Source organism: Dendrobates tinctorius, unplaced genomic scaffold, assembly GCF_039654945.1.
Source record: "Dendrobates tinctorius isolate UK_male_01 unplaced genomic scaffold, ASM3965494v1 ptg000151l, whole genome shotgun sequence".
Taxonomy (NCBI): domain Eukaryota; kingdom Metazoa; phylum Chordata; class Amphibia; order Anura; family Dendrobatidae; genus Dendrobates; species Dendrobates tinctorius.
This window is the reverse complement of record NW_027361818.1, coordinates 6,492,383-6,510,577: the sequence shown is the minus strand read 5'-3', so window position 1 is coordinate 6,510,577 and position 18,195 is coordinate 6,492,383. Positions and strand designations below refer to the sequence as shown.

The following is an 18,195-nucleotide window of genomic DNA, read 5'->3' as shown; positions in this document are numbered from 1 at the left end:
GCAATGTGTGCATCTGTTCTGTAGCTGGCATGGTTGAGGTTTCCCAGGTGGAGTTGAATTAAACCGTAGGCTCCACTCCTTGTGGTGCCCTACTGGACATTCCTTTAAGGTTCAGCTTTGCAACCATACTGCCCACGTAAAACAAACACTTTGCCTTCATGAACGCTGTTTGGAGGGTCATGACTCGTGGGAATAACGCCGCCCAATCAGTTAACCTGCTAGAGAGATCCTTCATTGCTCCCAAGCATGACATCACACTCCCTAGGAGGAAGGTAATGCCACTGTGGCGACCATACTCCTGGGGGCGACACAAGTGCACTGATACCCAGCCACTGCTCGATGAATCTGCTGGTACATTGACCCAGACCACTACATTCCCCTCGCACGCTACACGGCCTGAATCTGACCCTGATGAAACTCAGGTTACCCTTCCCATATACAGTTCCATCTTACACGGTGACAAAGAGGTAGCTGCAGATGAAAGTGCAGGTTCGGCCCACCCGCCATCAGACACACCACCGTACTATCAGGGGCCCTGTGCCAGTGCCGTCGCCAACGAGTGGGCCCCCCCTGCTTGCTCAGGATCACAGCACTTGCAAGGTTGAAATACCTTGGGAACGACGAGGAGTCCAGACTAGTACAGGGATTCCCTAGCGAGGAGACTTATTTCATTGTTTTCAATGTTGGGACAGCAATTTTTGGGAGCACTATACTCTGGAGAATGATAGATGGGGCCCACTATACACTGGAACATTCCAAAGGTGGACATCAGACACTGGAGCAGCATTTACAGGGCCCATTATACACTAGAGCATTAGAAATGGGGCCCATTATGTTTGGAGCATTATTTGGGCCCATAAGACAGTGGAGCTTCATCCATGGGGACCAACATATACTGTAGCATTATGTGGAGCTCATCATATACTGTTTCAAACATTATATGGGACCAATGATTCTGTATGGAGAAATAGATGGGCCTTGTCATGAGATGTATAAAGTGAAGTATTTTTCATTGTACTATACCGCTATTTCTCTGCCGTATCGGAGCATGATGAGTTGTGGTATGTGTTAAAGGGGCGCTCTTTCGCCCAGGGCACATGAAAACCTGGAGCCAGCCCTCCCCCCCCACAACTTTAGCCAAATAACCCCCATTTTTCAGTGCATAACTTGTATTATGAAGTTAATTAAGGTTGACAAGCTTATGAAAGAAGAATTGATGCTTTTGGCATTCAAATGGGCACTGTAGGTGTGTTTCCTGTCCTCCTCTCACTGCCGACTTTTATTCCCCATTGACTTACATTGGGTTTCGTGTTTCGGGCTGACCCCGACTTTTCCCTATAGTCGGCCGATCTTGCTCGACCCGACTTTTGGAAAAGTCGGGTTTCGCGAAACGAAACTCGACCCTAAAAAACCAAAAGTCGCTCAACTCTAGTCGTGACACGAAACCCAATGCAAGTCAATGGGGAGAAAAGTTGGCAGTGAGTGGAGGACTAAACACAACTGGCATGAATTTTAACCCCTTCACCCCCAAGGGTGGTTTGCACGTTCATGACCGGGCCAATTTTTACAATTCTGACCACTGTACCTTTATGAAGCCATAACTCTGGAACGCTTCTATGGATCCCGGTGATTCTGACATTGTTTTCTCATGACATATTGTACTTCATGTTACTGGTAAAATTTCATTCAAATAACTTGCGTTTATTTGTGAAAAAAAATGGAAATTTGGCAAAAATTTTGAAAATTTTGCAATTTTACAACTTTGAATTTTTATGCCCTTAAATCACAGAGATACGGCACACAAAAAACTTGATAACTAACATTTCCCACATGTTTACTTTACATCAGCACAATTTTGGAACCAAAATTTTTTTTTGTTAGGAAGTTATAAGGGTTAAAAGTTGACCAGCGATTTCTCATTTTTACAACACCATTTTATTTTTAGGACCACATTACATTTGAAGCCACTTTGAGGGGTCTATATGATAGAAAATACCCAAAAGTGACACCATTCTAAAAACTGCACTCCTTAAGGTGCTCAAAACCACATTCAAGAAGTTTATTAACCCTTTAGGTGCGTCACAGGAATTTTTTTGAATATTTTAAAAAAAATGAACATCTAACTTTTTTTCACAAGAAAAATACTTCAGGTTCAATTTTTTTTATTTTACCAAGGGTAACAGGAGAAATTGGACTGCAAAAGTTATTGTGCAATTTGTCCTGAGTACGCTGATACCTGATTTGTGGGGGGGAACGACTGTTTCGGCGCATGGCAGAGCTCAGAATGGAAGGAGCGCCGTTTGACTTTTTCAATGCAAAATTGGCTGGAATTCAGATCGGACGCCATGTCACGTTTGGAGAGTCCCTGATGTACCTAAACAGTGGAAACCCCCTACAAGTGACCCCATTTTGGAAACTAGACCCCCCAAGGAACTTATCTAGATATGTGGTGAGAACTTTGAACCCACAAGGGCTTTACAGAAGTTTATAACGTACAGCGGTACAATTAAAAAATCATATTTTTTCCACAAAAATGATCTTTTCACCCCAATTTTTATTTTCCCAAGGGTAACAGGACCCTAAAAGTTATTGTGCAATTTGTCCTGAGTATGCTGATACCCCACATGTGGGGGTAAACCACTATTTGGGCGCATGGCAGAGCTCGGAAGGGAAGCAGCGCCATTTGACGTTTTTGGCTGGAATTGAGATCCGACATCATGTCGCGATTGGAAAACCCCTGATGTACCAAAACAGTGGAAACCCCCCACAAATGACACCATTTTGGACACTAGACCCCCCCACGGAACTTATCTAGATGTGTGGTGAGCACTTTGAACCCCCAAGTGCTTCACAGAAGTTTATAACGCTCGGACGTGAAAATAAAAAATTTATTCCCACAAAAATGATATTTTTGCCCCCAATTTTTTATTTTCCTAAGGGTAACAGGAGAAATTGGACCCCAAAAATTGTTTTGCAATTTGTCCTGAGTAGGCTGATACCCCATATGTGGGGGTAAAACACTGTTTGGGCGCATGGCAGAGCTTGGAAGGGAAGGAGCACCATATGACTTTTTCAACTCAGAATGGGCTGGAATTGAGATCAGACGCAATGTTGCATTTGGAGAGCCCCTGATGTGCCCAAACAGTGGAAACCCCCAATTCTAACTCCAACCCAAACCCCAACACACCCCTAACCCTAATCTCAGCCCTAACCCAAGTCCTAACCCTAGCCCTAACCCTAGCCCTAACGCTAGCCCTAGCCCTAACCCTAGCCCTAATGGAAAAATGGAAATAAATACATTTTTTTAATTTTATTATTTTTCCCTATTTATGATTTACTATTTATGGCGGTTTTATTTTTGGCAGCTGTCGCATGCTAAAAGACGCTTTTTATTGTAAAAATAGTTTTTGCATCACCACATATTGAGAGCTATAATTTTTCCGTATTTTGACCCACCGCGTCATGTGAGGTCTTATTTTTTGCGGGACGAGTTGACGTTTTTATTGGTACCATTTTCGGGCACGTGACATTTTTTGATCGCTTTTTATTCCGATTTTTGGGACACAGAATGAACAAAAACCAGCGTTTCATAAATTTCTTTTGGGGGAGTGCGTTTACACCGTTCCGTGTGCGGTAAAATTGATAAAGCCGTTTTATTCTTCGGGTCAGTACGGTTACAGCGATACCTCATTTAGGTCTTTTTTTATGTTTTGTCGGTTTTATGCAATGAAAACTATTTTATATAAAAAATAATTATTTTTGCATCGCTTTATTCTGCGAGCTATAACTTTTTTATTTTTTTGCTGATGATGCTGTGTGGCAGCTCGTTTTCTGCGGGACAAGATGACGTTTTCAGCGGTACCATGGATATTTATATGCGTCTTTTTGATCGCGCGTTATTGCACTTTTTGTTTGGCGGTATGATAATAAATCATTATTTTTTGCTTAGTTTTTTTTTTATATTTTTTAAGGGGTTCGCTAAAGGGGTTAACTATTGGGTCAGTTTTATAGGGCGGGTCGTTACGGACGCGGCGATACCTAATATGTGTACTTTTATTGTTTTGGTTTTTTTTTATTTTCAAAAAATGAATTTATTGGGGAATATTTTTTTTTTTTTTTACTAATTTATTTGGCGATTTTTTTAAAATTATTTTTACACTTTTTTTTAATTTTTTTTTTACTTTATTACATAGTCCCAGGTGGGACATCACTGTCCTGTGACAGATCGCTGATCTGTCACATCACAGATCACTGTGACAGATCAGCAATCTGTCACAGGCAGTGCACAAGGCTTCCTCATGCCTGCGCTTTGCAGGCACTGAGGAAGCCAGCTTCCTCCAGGCCCCCGAAGGCCCCCGTCGCCATCTTGGATCCGGGGGCCTGGAGGAAAGGAGTCCCCCGCAGCAGCGCTGCACATTGCGCTGCCGTGGGGGGCTCAGGGAAGCACGGAGGGAGCCCCCTCCCTGCCGATGCTTCCCTTTAACTCCCGGTACACCGCGATCATGTTTGATCGCGGTTTGCAAGGGGTTAACGTGTCGGGGGCGGTCCGTGACCACCCCTGACACATAGTGCCGGGTGTCAGCTGTGATAATCAGCTGACAACCGGCCGCGATCAGCGGCGCTCACCACGTGGGCGCCGCTGATCGCGCTAGACGTACTATTCCGTCCATGGGCATAGGGGCCCGGGTCCCATGGACGGGATAGTACGTCTGATGTCAGGAAGGGCTTAACCCTAGAGGCGGCAAAATCGCTCTCTCTTCTCTCTCTCTTCTCTCTATCTTCTCCCTCTCTTCTCCCTCTCCCTCTCTCTATCTCCCACTCCCACTCCAGCTATGCTTCCGCTATGCTATGCTCTGCTTCTCTCATTGGCTGAAAAAAGTCACGTGCAAGCATTCGGCGAAACCCGACTTTGGCGCTTGGGTCGCCGACCGCTTGGCCGACTTCACACTGTGGTCGGATTTCGTTTCATGCAACCCGACTTTGTCGAAAGTCGGCGACTTTTGAATCTGACCGACCTGTTTCGCTCAACACTAATGTGAACCAATTCAAGAAAATTCAGATAAAAACACAGAGGTGAAAAATTGGTAGTAGCTTAGATAAAGCATCTGGTAAGGAAAGAGGAATATGTGAATATATGGACAAGAACTTATTTAAACAGGAAGGACACTTCTGGGACATAAACTGTTCCTCAAACAAGGAGGACGCTGTGCGCCTTACCTGTGGATATCTGTATAGACCCAAGATTTGAGCCATGAGGATTGAGCGTGTAGATGCAGAATCACCAATAATCCCAGCCAGTGTTACTTCTTCACGACAATGATAATTTGGGACACTTGGTTCTCCTCCAGATAACATCCACAAGGTGCCTTCTGCTGCTCTTCTCACGGCAGTGCAAATTTCATAAATCTGGAATCCCAGCGTGATATTGGGAAGAAGATCTGGGTTTTTATTGATCTGTTCCACAGCGAATATAAAGGCGTGCATGATCTGGAAGGCTCGAACTTCAAGTCTAATGGAATAAAATGTAGATGGTTGAAGGGTTTTTTCTGCATATATCTGTATCTATGTAGTAGAACATGTCGTACTATTCTCCTTAACCATCCCTTTGGTCTTATGGATCTACAATTTCTACTTCCTTTTCTAAAACACGTTAGGCTGGCGCTGTAAATGTTGATTTAAGGGTATAACCTGGACTAGATTAGTTATGATAGAGAGATACATTAGGATTTTATGAGAAAAGCCTTTATAAATACTGTCCCAATTCATCTGTCCATTTAAAATTTGGGAAATGTATCACTCACCCCAGATTAGTGATATTCACCACATTAATAATCTCTCCATAGATCCTTCTCAATTGTTAATCCAAGTAAGAAGTGTCTGTACCTGCGCTGCTGATGGAGATTCTAGGATATCGAGAAGTTCTTTGAAAAAGTTTTATTTTGGTTTCAAAGTCACGCAGGACTTCTTCCTCAGGACAAAACCTAATCAATCTCTCAAAACCTAACCAAGATCCTTCTGAAGTAACATTCTCCTTCCTTAAAAATAAATATGACAGCTATTTTTCACTAGTAACTTACCTCTAAACTGAGAAAGGGTATTATTATTATTATTATTATTATTATTATTATTATTAATATAGCACCATTGATTCCATGGTGCTGTACCTGAGAAGGGGTTACATGCAAATTGCAGATATCACTTACAGTAAACAAACTAGCAATCACAGACTGATACAGAGGGGAGATGACCCTGCTCTTGTAGGCTTACATTCTACAGGATGGTGGGGAAGGAGACAGTAGGTTGGGGGATTGCAGCAATTCCGGTGTTGGTTGAGGCGATATGTCCGATTGTGGTGAGGCGGTAGCGGGGTCATTGCAGGCTGTAAGCTTTCCTGAAGAGATGGGTTTTCAGGTTCTGTCTGAAGGATCCGAATGTGGTTGATAGTTGGAGGTGTTGGGGCAAAGAATTCCAGAGGATGGGGGCTATTTGGGAGAAGTCTTGGAGGTGGTTGGGTGAGGAGCGAATAAGTGTGGAGGAGAGAAGGAGGTCTTGGGAGGACCTGAGATTACGTGAGGGAAGGGATCGAGAGATTAGTTCAGAGATATATGGAGGAGACAGATTATAGATGGCGTGGTAGGTCAGTATTAGTAATTTGAACAGGATACGCTGAGGGAACGGGAGCCAGTGAAGAGATTTGCAGAGGGGAGAAGCGGAGGAGTAGCGAGGAAAGAGATAAATTAGTCGGGCAGCAGAGTTAAGGATGGACTCGGAGAGGTGCGAGGGTGTTAGCAGGGAGGCCACAGAAAAGGATGTTGCAGTAGTTGAGGTGGGGGATGATGAGGGCATGCATAAGCATTTTAGTAGATTGAGGGTTGAGGAAAGGGCCGATTAGACATAGAATTGGTATTTGCTCCCACGAGATGGTAGCTTCATATTTCTAGCAGGACTGTAACAAGTTAGAAGGTTTCTCTTCTGCAACATTATTTTTATTATTGGGTTCCGGCAGAGAAAGTTCACATACTACCGCAATCTTTCCAACTTAAAACCTTTGCCATTGACACCCAACCCCCTGCTCCCTCTCTCGGGAGCACTTTGGAATGTCCGCTCCGTCTGCAATAAGCTCCATGTGATTCATGACCTCTTTCTCTCTCGCAATCTTGCGTTCCTTGGCCTCACAGAAACATGGCTGACACCCTCTGACACCACCTCCCCTGCTGCGCTGTGTTACGGCGGCCTCCCCTTCACCCACACTCCTTGCCCTGGCAATAGACATGGTGGAGGAGTGGGTCTTCTCCTTTCTTCTAACTGTACCTTCAACCCAATACCACCTCTTCCCTCCCTAATCCTCCCCTCTTTTGAAGTCCACTCTGTCCGCATCTACTCTCCCTGCAACCTCCAAGTGGCCGTCATATACCGACCTCCAGGCCTGTCCACTGCCTTCATTGACCAATTCTCTACCTGGCTTCTTCAATTTCTTTCAACTGACACCCCCACTATCATCATGGGTGACTTCAACATCCCCACTGATTCCCTTCAGTCAGCAGCCTCCAAACCCCTGTCCCTTACTTCATCCTTTGGACTTACTCAGTGGTCCTCCTCAGCCAACCACACAGACTGACACACATTAGACCTGGTCTTCACCCACCTTTGCTCTCTTTCTAACTTCACCACTTCCCCTCTCCCTCTATCTGACCACCATCTACTCACTTTCTTATCCCTGTCCTCCTCACCTGTCACCCATGTCCAGCAACACGCGCACCCCCGCAGAAACCTTGCACACCTAGACACCCACACGCTCTCTGACTCTATTCTACCACTGGCATCCATATCCTCACTCCACGACACAGACGGTGCCCCTGCTTTCTACAATGCCACTCTCGCATCAGCTATTGATGCGGTTGCCTCTCTTGTTCATAGCAGAATGCGATGTATCAACAGACTACCCTGGCACAATAACACCACTAAAAAGCTCCGGCACGTGTCCAGGATTGCAGAGCGGCGCTGGAAGAAAACAAATTCGTAAGACGACTTCACCGCATTCAAACAGGCAATACTCGATTTCAAATTTGTCCTCACCTCTGCTAAACAGGCCTAATTCACAACCCTCGTATCTTCCCTATCCTACAACCCCAAACAGTTATTCAAAACTTTTAACTCACTCCTCCGCCCACCACTGCCTCCTCCAACCTCCCTCATCTCTGCCGAGGGCTTTGCCACACACTTCAAAAATAAGATTGACCAAACAAGGCAAGTCTTCATCACTCAACCACCACAACCCCTTTGTATACCAGACCAATGCCCAAACCCCATAACCTCACTCTCCAACATCACTGAAGGAGAGCTTAATTGTCTCTTCTCCAAATCGCACCTCACAACCTGTGCACTCGACCCTATCCCATCCCACCTCCTCTCCAACCTCACCACCACACTTATCCCATCCCTAACCCACCTCTTCAACCTATCACTAATGTCCGATACCTTCCTTTCTGCTTTCAAACATGCCACAATCACGCCTATCCTTAAAAAGTCAACCCTTGACCAAACCGCTATGTCCAGCTATCGCCCAATATCGTTGCTCCCATTCACTTCCAAACTCCAGGAACAGCACGTCCACGCTGAGCTTTTCTCCCACCCATCATCTAACTTGCTCTTTGACAATCTACAATCTGGTTTCCGCCCCCATCACTCCACTGAGACAGCCCTGACCAAAATTACTAACAACCTACTTACAGCCAAATCAAATGGACAATACTCTATACTCCTGCTTCTAGAACTGTCCTCTGCATTCGACACAGTTGACCACTGCCTCCTACCACAGATCCTCTCCTCCTTCAGCATCAAAGACCTTGCCCTATCCTGAATCTCCTCATACCTTTCCAATCATACATTCAGCGTTTCCCACTCCCACAACTGCTCCTCATCCCTCCCTCTCTCTTTTGGAGTCCCCCAAGGCTCTGTTTTAGGCCCCCTACTCTTCTCAATCTATACACTTGGTCTGGGGCAACTCATAAAGTCCCACGGATTCCAGTACAACCTTTATGCTGATGACACTCAGATCTACCTCTCTGGCCCAGACGTCACCTCTCTGCTGTCCAGAATCTCAGAGTGTCTATCAGCCATATCCTCCTTCTTCTCCTCTCACTTCCTCAAGCTCAATGTGGACAAATCTGAGCTCATCATCTTTATTCCATCTCACAGATCTTCCTTACCTGACCTAGCTATAACAATTAATGACATCACACTTTCCTCAGTACCGGAAGTCCGCTGCCTCAGAGTAACCTTTGACTCTGCCCTGTCCTTGAAACGCACATCCAAGCTATTTCCACCTCCTCCAGCTCAAAATATTTCCAGAATCCGTCCTTTCCTCAACCCTCAATCTACTAAAATGCTTGTGCATGCCCTCATCATCTCCCGCCTTGACTACCGCAACATCCTTTTCTGTGGTCTCCCTGCTAACACCCTCGCACCTCTCCAGTCCATCCTTATCTTTGCTGCCTGACTAATTCATCTCTCTCCTCGCTACTCCTCCACTTCTCCCCTCTGCAAATCTATTCACTGGCTCCCATTCCCTCAGCGTATCCTGTTCAAATTACTAATACTGACCTACAAGGCTATCTATAACCTGTCTCCCCCATATGACTCTGAACTAGTCTCCCGATACCTTCCCTCATGTAATCTCCGGTCCTCCCAAGACCTCCTTCTCTCCTCCACACTTATTCGCTCCTCACCCAACTGCCTCCAAGACTTCTCCCGAATATCCCCTATCCTCTGGAATTCTTTGCCTCAACAAGTCCCTCTATCAACCACATTTGGATCCTTCAGGCGGAACCTGAAAACCCACCTCTTCAAGAAAGCCTACAGCCAGCAATGACCCCGCTACCTCCTTCTCTCTCACCACTACCAGAGATATCACCTCAACCAACACCAGAACTGCTGCAACCCACCAACCTACTGTCTCCTTCCCCATCATCCTGTAGCATGTAAGCCCGAAAGGGGAGGGTTCTCTCCCCTCTGTATCAGTCTGTCATTGTTAGTTTGTTTACTGTAAGTGATATCTGTAATTTGTATGTAACCCCTTCTCATGTACAGCACCATGGAACCAATGGTGCTATATAAATAAATAAATAATAATAATAATAAAGAAATAATAATACTGGGCACTGGCCACTTTGAAGAACGACGCCATGTCCTTGTGTCCTGGTTTTGCTGTAACAATTACCATCATATAACATCCTAGTATCAGATACCTGGTATTGATGAGCCCTCCCCACCAGTGCTGGACTTCATATCTACATACTGCCAAATCAAAACAAATACAACCCTTATAGATTTCAATAGACTTACTGTTGACATATAAGATCTTCTGGTTTGCTTGTAAAATGAGTTTCTGAATAAATTCTTTTCACATGAATGGAAAATGTTCCTCCTATGACCAGGTCCCCAAACTGACCTAGATACCCACTGAAATGGCTATTAGGCATATGGCAGCCTGCAGTGGACGTCACACCTTTACATCCTTGCACAGCGCAGATATACAAAAGCCAAACCTCACAAAGCAACAGAGATGTGATCTTATATAGACATCGCATATGTCGTAAGGTTACGTTCATAAACAGCAGATCAAAAATTGGATAAAATGTCATGATCGGCTTTCACATAGAGATATGGGACTAGAGAGTTGATGAGGTGAAGAAGACCACCCAAAGAGCCCCAATCTTCTATTTTTAATGTATACTACTCAAATGGTGTAAAATCTTCCAGTAAGAGAATAGTCTTAGGCTCACATACATACTAATAGGTCTACCTTAGAGAAACCAGATACATTCATGTAATGGGTTTATAGACCCCATCATCCTTACCTTCACCTTCTTTGTTTCCTTTACCTTCTTTCACCCTCTATTTTCTCTTGTCTTTTTTACCTTCCCCCCCTTGTTTTTTCTCCCTTATGCTTCTCTCGTCATTCTTGTTTCTGCTTCTCTTTCCCTTCCCTACTCTTCTCTTGCCTTTTCCTTCTCTTCTCCCTCTTTTTCTCTTACCAGCATTCCTCTCCTTCCTTCTTTCCCTTATCTTTTATTCACGTCTCTCCCTTCCCGTTTTGTATTCTACTCTTATTCACTTTCTCGCTCTCTATCCCTATTCTTTTCTCTCCCTTCTCTTCCTTTCCCCTATTCTTCCTTTTTGTTTTCCCCTCGCCTTCTTTCCTACCTCCCTCTCTTTGTCCTTTTAACTTCTTTCCTTCTTTGCCTTGAAATTCTCTATATCCAGTCACTTATAAAATGTTCTTTTAGTGCCAGAAATGTTAATAATCCTTGTGTTCTGTTTTGTGTCGCCGATAATCAAATATTCCACCCCAACCAAATCCCCCTCAAAAATGATATTTTAGTCTAGAACATATCTAGAACGCAACCAGTCCCAATCATCGAGCACAGCTTACTCTCACTCATGTGTGCAAAAGTATTTCACAAGCACAACACACACACATAATGCCATCTCTCAGAGAGCAACAAGATCAGTGGTATAAATACTTAAAAGATGAATTGGTCCTGGGGGGCTAGAGGGTAATTATTGGAACGGATGATGATGTCAATACCAATTAAACATCCCAAGTGACTTGTCATCATCTTTTGCTAGTATAATTTACAACCTGCTCATAATGCAATCCTCCAACTGAAATAAAAGAAATATCTCAAATGTTGCCCTGATAGGAGGCATTAGGCAATATCTTCCCAAAAGAAAGTTGGGGTCATTGAGACATTTTTAATGGAAATGATCTTGGATAGTGTAGATCTTATAAATCAGAGTACCCCAACTCCAGTCCTCAAGGCCTACCAACAGGTCATGTTTTCAGGATTTCCCTTGTATTGTACAAGTGATGCAATTATCACCGGGCAATACTAGGAAATTCTGAAAACATGACCTGTTTGTGGGCCTTGAGGACTGGAGTTGGGGAACCCTGTTATAAATAAATTAAATCACAGTTTTACAAGAATTGTTTAATTAACTCTCCAAATATACCAGGATTACTCTAGACTAGATGGAGTCGTCCAGAGTAGACATGACTGGTGGTCCAACCTCCAGCCGCACAACAATAATTCCTAGAAACGGGGGGAGGCTAGAAATATATAGGGGCAAACTTAAAAAAAAATCAGAAATAACCTACAGAGAAAAGTAGAAGTGCTGAGCCCCTGTAAAAGTCATAATTCTTATTAGTAATGAATAAAAAGACAAGAAATGTTTATTTAAAAAATATAGAGAAATGTTGAAGATGTAAAACAGGAATAGCCACCGGTGTGAGATCATGTAGGTAAAAATGAATCCAAATTACATAGCCAAAAAATGATCAATACATCATATGTGTAGTGTCCAAACAGTTACGTAAATATAATGAAGTGAAAAAAAATTATTATTGAATGGTCATATACAGTACATGATTAATAAATAAAGTGCTGTGCAAAAGATGTTAAAAAAGGGATTTCATCAAAATAAAAAGAATATATATACTTTACATATACAGTTGTGCTCAAAAGTTTACATGCCCCGGCAGAATTTTTGCTTTCTTGACCTTTTTGCAGAGAATATGAATGATAACACCAAAACTTTTTCTCCACTCATGGTTAGTGGTTGGGTGAAGCCATTTATTGTCAGATTACTGTGTTTTCTCTTTTAAATCATAATGACAATCCAAAACATCCAAATGACCCTGATCAAAAGTTCACATACCCTGGTGATTTTGGCCTGATAACATGCACAGAAGTTGACACAAATGGGTTTGAATGGCTACTAAAGGTAACATCCTCACCTGTGACCTGTTTGCTTGTAATCAGTGTGTGTGCATAAAAGCTGAGTGAGATTCTGGGATCCAGACAGACTCTTGCATCTTTCATCCAGCCACTGACATTTCTGGATTGAGTCATGGGGTAAGCAACAGAATTGTCAACTGATCTACGGGAAAAGGTAGTTGAACTGTATAAAGAGGAAAGGGATACTAAAAGATATCCAAGGAATTGATAATGCCAGTCAGCAGCGTTCTAACTGTGATTAACAAATGGAAAATCAGGGGCTCTGTAAAAACAAAACCGCGGTCAGGTAGAACAACAAAAATTTTGTCCACTACTGCCAGGAAAATTGTTCAGGATGCAAAGAAAAACTCACAAATAACATCAGCTGAAATACTGGACTCTCTGAAAACTAGCGGTGTGGCTTTTTCAAGATGCACCATAAGGAGGCACTTGAAGAAAAATGGGCTGCATGGTTGAGTCGCCAGAAAAAAGCCTTTACTGCACAAATGCAACAAAGTACCTCGCCTACAATACGCAAAACAGCACAGAGGCAAGCCTCAAAACTTCTGGAACAAGGTAATTTGGAGTGATGAGACCAAAATTGAACTTTTTGGCCACAAGCATACACGTTACATTTGGAGAGAGGTCAACAAGGCCTGATGAAAGGAACACCATTCCTACTGTAAAGCACGGAGGTGGATCGCTGATGTTTTGGGGATGTGTGAGCTACAAAGGCACAGGAAACTTGGTCAAAGTTGAAAGAAAGGTGAATGCAGCACGTTATCAGCAAATACTGGAGGCAAATTTGCAATCATCAGCTCGGAAGCTGCGCAATAGGACGCATTTGAACAATCCAACAATCTAAAACACAAGGCCAAGTCGACCTGTCATTAAGTACAGCAGAACAAAGTGAATTATCTGGAGTGGCCATCTCAGTTTCCTGATCTCAATATCATTGAGCCACTCTGGGGAGATCTCAGGTGCACAGTCAATGCTAGACAGACCAGGAATTTTCAGGAACTGGAGGCTTTTTGCCAAGAAGAGTGAGCAGCTTTACCATCTGAGAAAATAAAGAACCTCATCTACAACTACCATAAAAGACTTCACACTGTCATTGATGTTAGAGAGGGCAATACACGGTATTAAGAAATGGGGTGTGTGAACTTTTGATCCGGGTCATTTGGATGTTCTGGGTTGTCATTATGATTTAAAAAGAGAAAAAATGGTAGTTTGACAGTAAATGGCTTCACACAACCACTAACCATGAGTGGAGAAAAAGTTTTGGTGTTATCATTGATATTCTCTGAAAAAAAGGCCAAGAAAGCAAAAATTCTGCTGGAGTATGTAAACTTTTGAGCACAACTGTATGCCAAATGAAGTGCTATGCACAATATGCCAATCAAAGTCCTATGCTAAACTGTCCAGCAATGAGATCCTAAGGCCTCTTTCACACTTCCGTTTTTTACAATCAGTCACAATCCGCCAGGTTTTGAAAAAAACGGATCCTCAAATTTTTTTTGAGGATCCGTTTTTTTCCCCATTGACTTGCATTAATGGCGGATTGTGACGGATTGCTGTCCGTTGCATCCGTTTTTTTTGAGGATCCGCCAAAAATTGCTGTCCGTCACCATCCTCAAAGATTTCAAAACGGAGCTTGTAACGTTTTTTTCTGTGGCGGATCCTCCAGACACTCATTTAACCCGAAATTCTTTCTGGGTGCCGGCCAAAAAAAAAAAAATTCTCTCTCTCTCTCTCTCTCTCTCTATCTCTCGCCAGAATTTCCGCATTTTCAGGATCCGTCTAAAAACGGATCCTGTGCCATCCGTTCACATCAGTTAACAACGGATCCGCTTGTATGACTTTTTGGCGGATTTGAACTGATGCAAAAAAACTGAAGTGTGAAAGAGGCCTAAGTAAATTGGGTAGACATGAAAACAATATAAGGTGCAAGCGCTGTGCATGGATTATCTAGCCATTAAATCTTAGGCAAGTAAATAGGCCTATTATCTGCATAAGGTGCAAGTGCACACAAACCTGGATTCCTAGCAGTTAATCCCCCCTGGACTCATGGACTCTAACAGAAATAAGAAATATCCATTGTGTTTCCCTCTGTAGGATCCTTCTGTTCCAGTCACCCAGCCAGCCTCTGGGACTGGTGGACACTGACTATATGGCGAGCCAGTGATGTATCCCTTTTGTGTTTAATATCGCCAAAGTGCTCCCCAAATTCTCACTTTTAGGGGCCTCCTAGTTTTCCCTACATAATTTTTCCATGATCAACTTTAACCTCTTCACCCAATGTGGCATCAAGCCTATCCAGGTCCTAACTTGATTGGGGACCCTTTTTGATCAGTCAATCATGTGAACACCTGCATTTCTGGAACTTCGGCGATTAAAAAGGAACATAGAGCCACTTAACAGGCCACTGCTTGATGCTTGTGGCCACAATTGATGCAGGTCCATGAAAAACTGGTGTTTTTTGTTGTTTATACCCCTATGGGCACATCATGCACATGTGAGGGAAAGACAGGGCCGTAGTTGTGGCTGAGGTAGACAGCTCTGATGTGCCCTGTTCTCCTTTCACATGAAAATCACAGGTCATCATCCGCATACCTGTTGTGGTCTCTCCCTCTGTGCTTTCTCTCAGCTGCTGTTTATTTTCCTCAGATGCTGAGGAACAAACAAAGTCACAGTTCATTTCCAACTTCAAACAAGTAACTTTACTGTTATCCAATCTCAGCCGGTTCACATCAATTACAGTGTACACATCAGGTTTCACACAGTTTTCCTTCTTCACTTTCCCTATACTCTCACTATCATTCTTCAGCATATCCCTGGGTTGTCCTGTCCCAGCCATCAGCACAGCGTCCTCACCATTCAGCTTCACTACTCTAGGGAGTTCCCCTATCCGTTTCACCCCAGACAGGAGGGCATCCACCCACATAGAATTCTGCCGCATGATGAGCGACCTGTGTGGCTGAACTGCTGCCACTGTCATCCTGCTATCTGTAGTGTGATACTCTGTACCGCTGCAATCTTCATTACTATGTTCTGTGCTAAGGAGAACTGCACTGCTGTTATCTTTGTAGCTGTCTTCTATGGCCCTCAGGCCCCGTGTGGCTGGGCTCGTGTACTTAAACATTATGGGGCTGACTGCCCTGTGAGGGCACCCTAGCCCAACTGACTAAAATGCCTGATGCTCCCTGGCTTAACCGCAGTTAGCCCCTCCTACATTAACTAATTACAAGCTAAGCATCATCCTACCTCCATCTAGTGGACCAACTAGGGTACTCTTTCCCTACATAAATACTATAAACAATACTTCTGTAGTATGTGGAAGCATACACAAAAGCATATGGTGAACATTAACTATGCATAACATAGATAAGAGGCAAGTATATCACGGGTTTAGACAACCCCTTACACATGGTCTTTGATATTCTACTTTATGACATGACGCCATCTTTGGGAGGGACATTAAGACATTGTTAAAAAAATGTGCTTTCAGAATGTACAAAAGACTGTATATACAGTGTGTGTATATCGCATATGTATCATCTACTTTTTGTGGAAATTACGCAATTTTGTGTTTCGTGATGAACATTTTCTCTACTGTCAGGTTCGAAGTAAGTTTCTTAACATATCTTGATAAAAAAAGATTAGAAGACTTTTTACATCCCTGGTGTTTGTCGTTATCTAAATTCCTAATAAAAAAGCAAAAAAGAAATCCTGATGAGAGAACTTCTTGGAGAACCAACTCATCCACATCACATTGATTTTAATGAGTACCACCATGCAATGCTTTATTTCTCCTGTGGTCATGATGTAGTTAACATTGAGAGACTTGTACAATGAAAATCAAGCAACTCCCTAAGTATTTCACCACAGATGATGCAAATCTCAACATTCCCTCCTTTGTCATTGGTGTTTTAGTCCATACTAGGCAATGCACAGCATGCTACCAACCTGAATGTCACCATATATAATAACCATGGCTTCCACATCTCACGGACTAGGCAGAGTCTTCCATTCGTACTAGCAATATGCAGTTTCCACATTTGTATTTGGATGAAATGGTACTAAAAATTTTGGTTGGTTTTTGAGGTGAAGAGTAGAGATGAGCGAATTTGTTCGAATTCGGTTTCGAATACGATCGGATTTGAATTTTTGTTTCACATTATTCGTTAAACACATCCGAACATCATTAGAGTCAATGGGAGTAGGAATTTCCGAATATGTTCTGAACCGAACATAAGACATAAATTCGGCAAGAATCATGTTCGAATATGGCCCGAATTTGTCAAAATCAGATCCGAGCCCAAAATCCGAGCAAATTTTCTAGTGAAGAGTAAGAAGTGGTAGTGAAGACGGACAGTTGCTGTTGAATAATAAAGAAATGATCTGCGTTCCCTTCATTACGTAGCCCTATATTTTCTGTATGTAGCTGTAATGTGCCAGAGGACAATAGCTATGGTTGAACTGCTGCTCCATGACACCCTGGCACTTTGCAAGAAAATTGTGTCCCAGACCCAGTGTACTGTCACTTGTGGGGTGCATCACACTCACTTGAAAGACGCAGTCCTCAGCCATCTCCACCTTTTCAGGTACAGGAGCTGCCCTAGCACAGATCAGGGGACACCCAGCTCGTTTTAACACACAAAAGTTTACTCGACAGTTCAAGTTCATCAGATACTAATACACACTGTCGGTTAAAGCATCCTCTGCTCATTGTTTCTGTAATATAGTACATTTTCTCTCCGTTATACCTGGACTATACCTATTAATAATAGGAGGAGAAACATAGGAGCACACAATAAATTCCATATAGAAAAATACAAATTTTTATTAAATATATAACAGCAATACAAAATGGATAGCAAAAGATGTGCTCATGAACAATTTGAACAATATGTCCCATGAACCAACCTCACACCCCCAGATGGAAAACCCGGTGAGTACAAACCATGGACCATAGATCATATCCCCAATCAGGATGCCACACCAGCAACTATAGGGTGAATCGCCTTGATAGCGGTGACAAAATGTAATATTACCAATGCCCACTAACAATGAGGGTCAAAGATAAGCCCAATGCTGGTTGGAGTCAGAGGACCGCATACTAAAGACCATGGAGCAACTTACCAGGGAGGGGAGGAGGAGGGGGTCCAGCAGTGGGGCCTCCGACGTGCGTTTCGCGACGTCCCCCGCCGCTTTATCAAGGAGGAGAGTGAGTACAGAATTCCCAGTAGGGCCTTCAAATAGCCCATGACCCCGGTTACATGACCGGCGTCCACCAATAGAAATGGCACAAGCGGCGCATGCGCCATGGTGTCTGCAGGTCCTGTGCTGCAGCACGACGTCCACACACTGCGCACACGTCGGGAACCCGGAGCAGAGCGCACTGTGTTTAAGGACA

General features: G+C 43.4%; 1 protein-coding gene across 1 annotated transcript in view; it reads right to left on the bottom strand.

Annotated features, from left to right (window-relative positions):
• Positions 1–15,738, bottom strand: part of LOC141049901 (extracellular calcium-sensing receptor-like) — an 87,035-nt gene extending 71,297 nt beyond the window's left edge. The window contains exons 1-3 of the mRNA XM_073546739.1: positions 15,393–15,738; positions 10,345–10,450; positions 5,218–5,509 (exon numbers count right to left, since the gene is read on the bottom strand). Coding sequence (XP_073402840.1) covers positions 5,218–5,509; positions 10,345–10,450; positions 15,393–15,738 — 744 coding nt within the window. The remainder of the gene's footprint in view (positions 1–5,217; positions 5,510–10,344; positions 10,451–15,392) is intronic.
• Between the last annotated feature and the right edge of the window lie 2,457 nt (positions 15,739–18,195).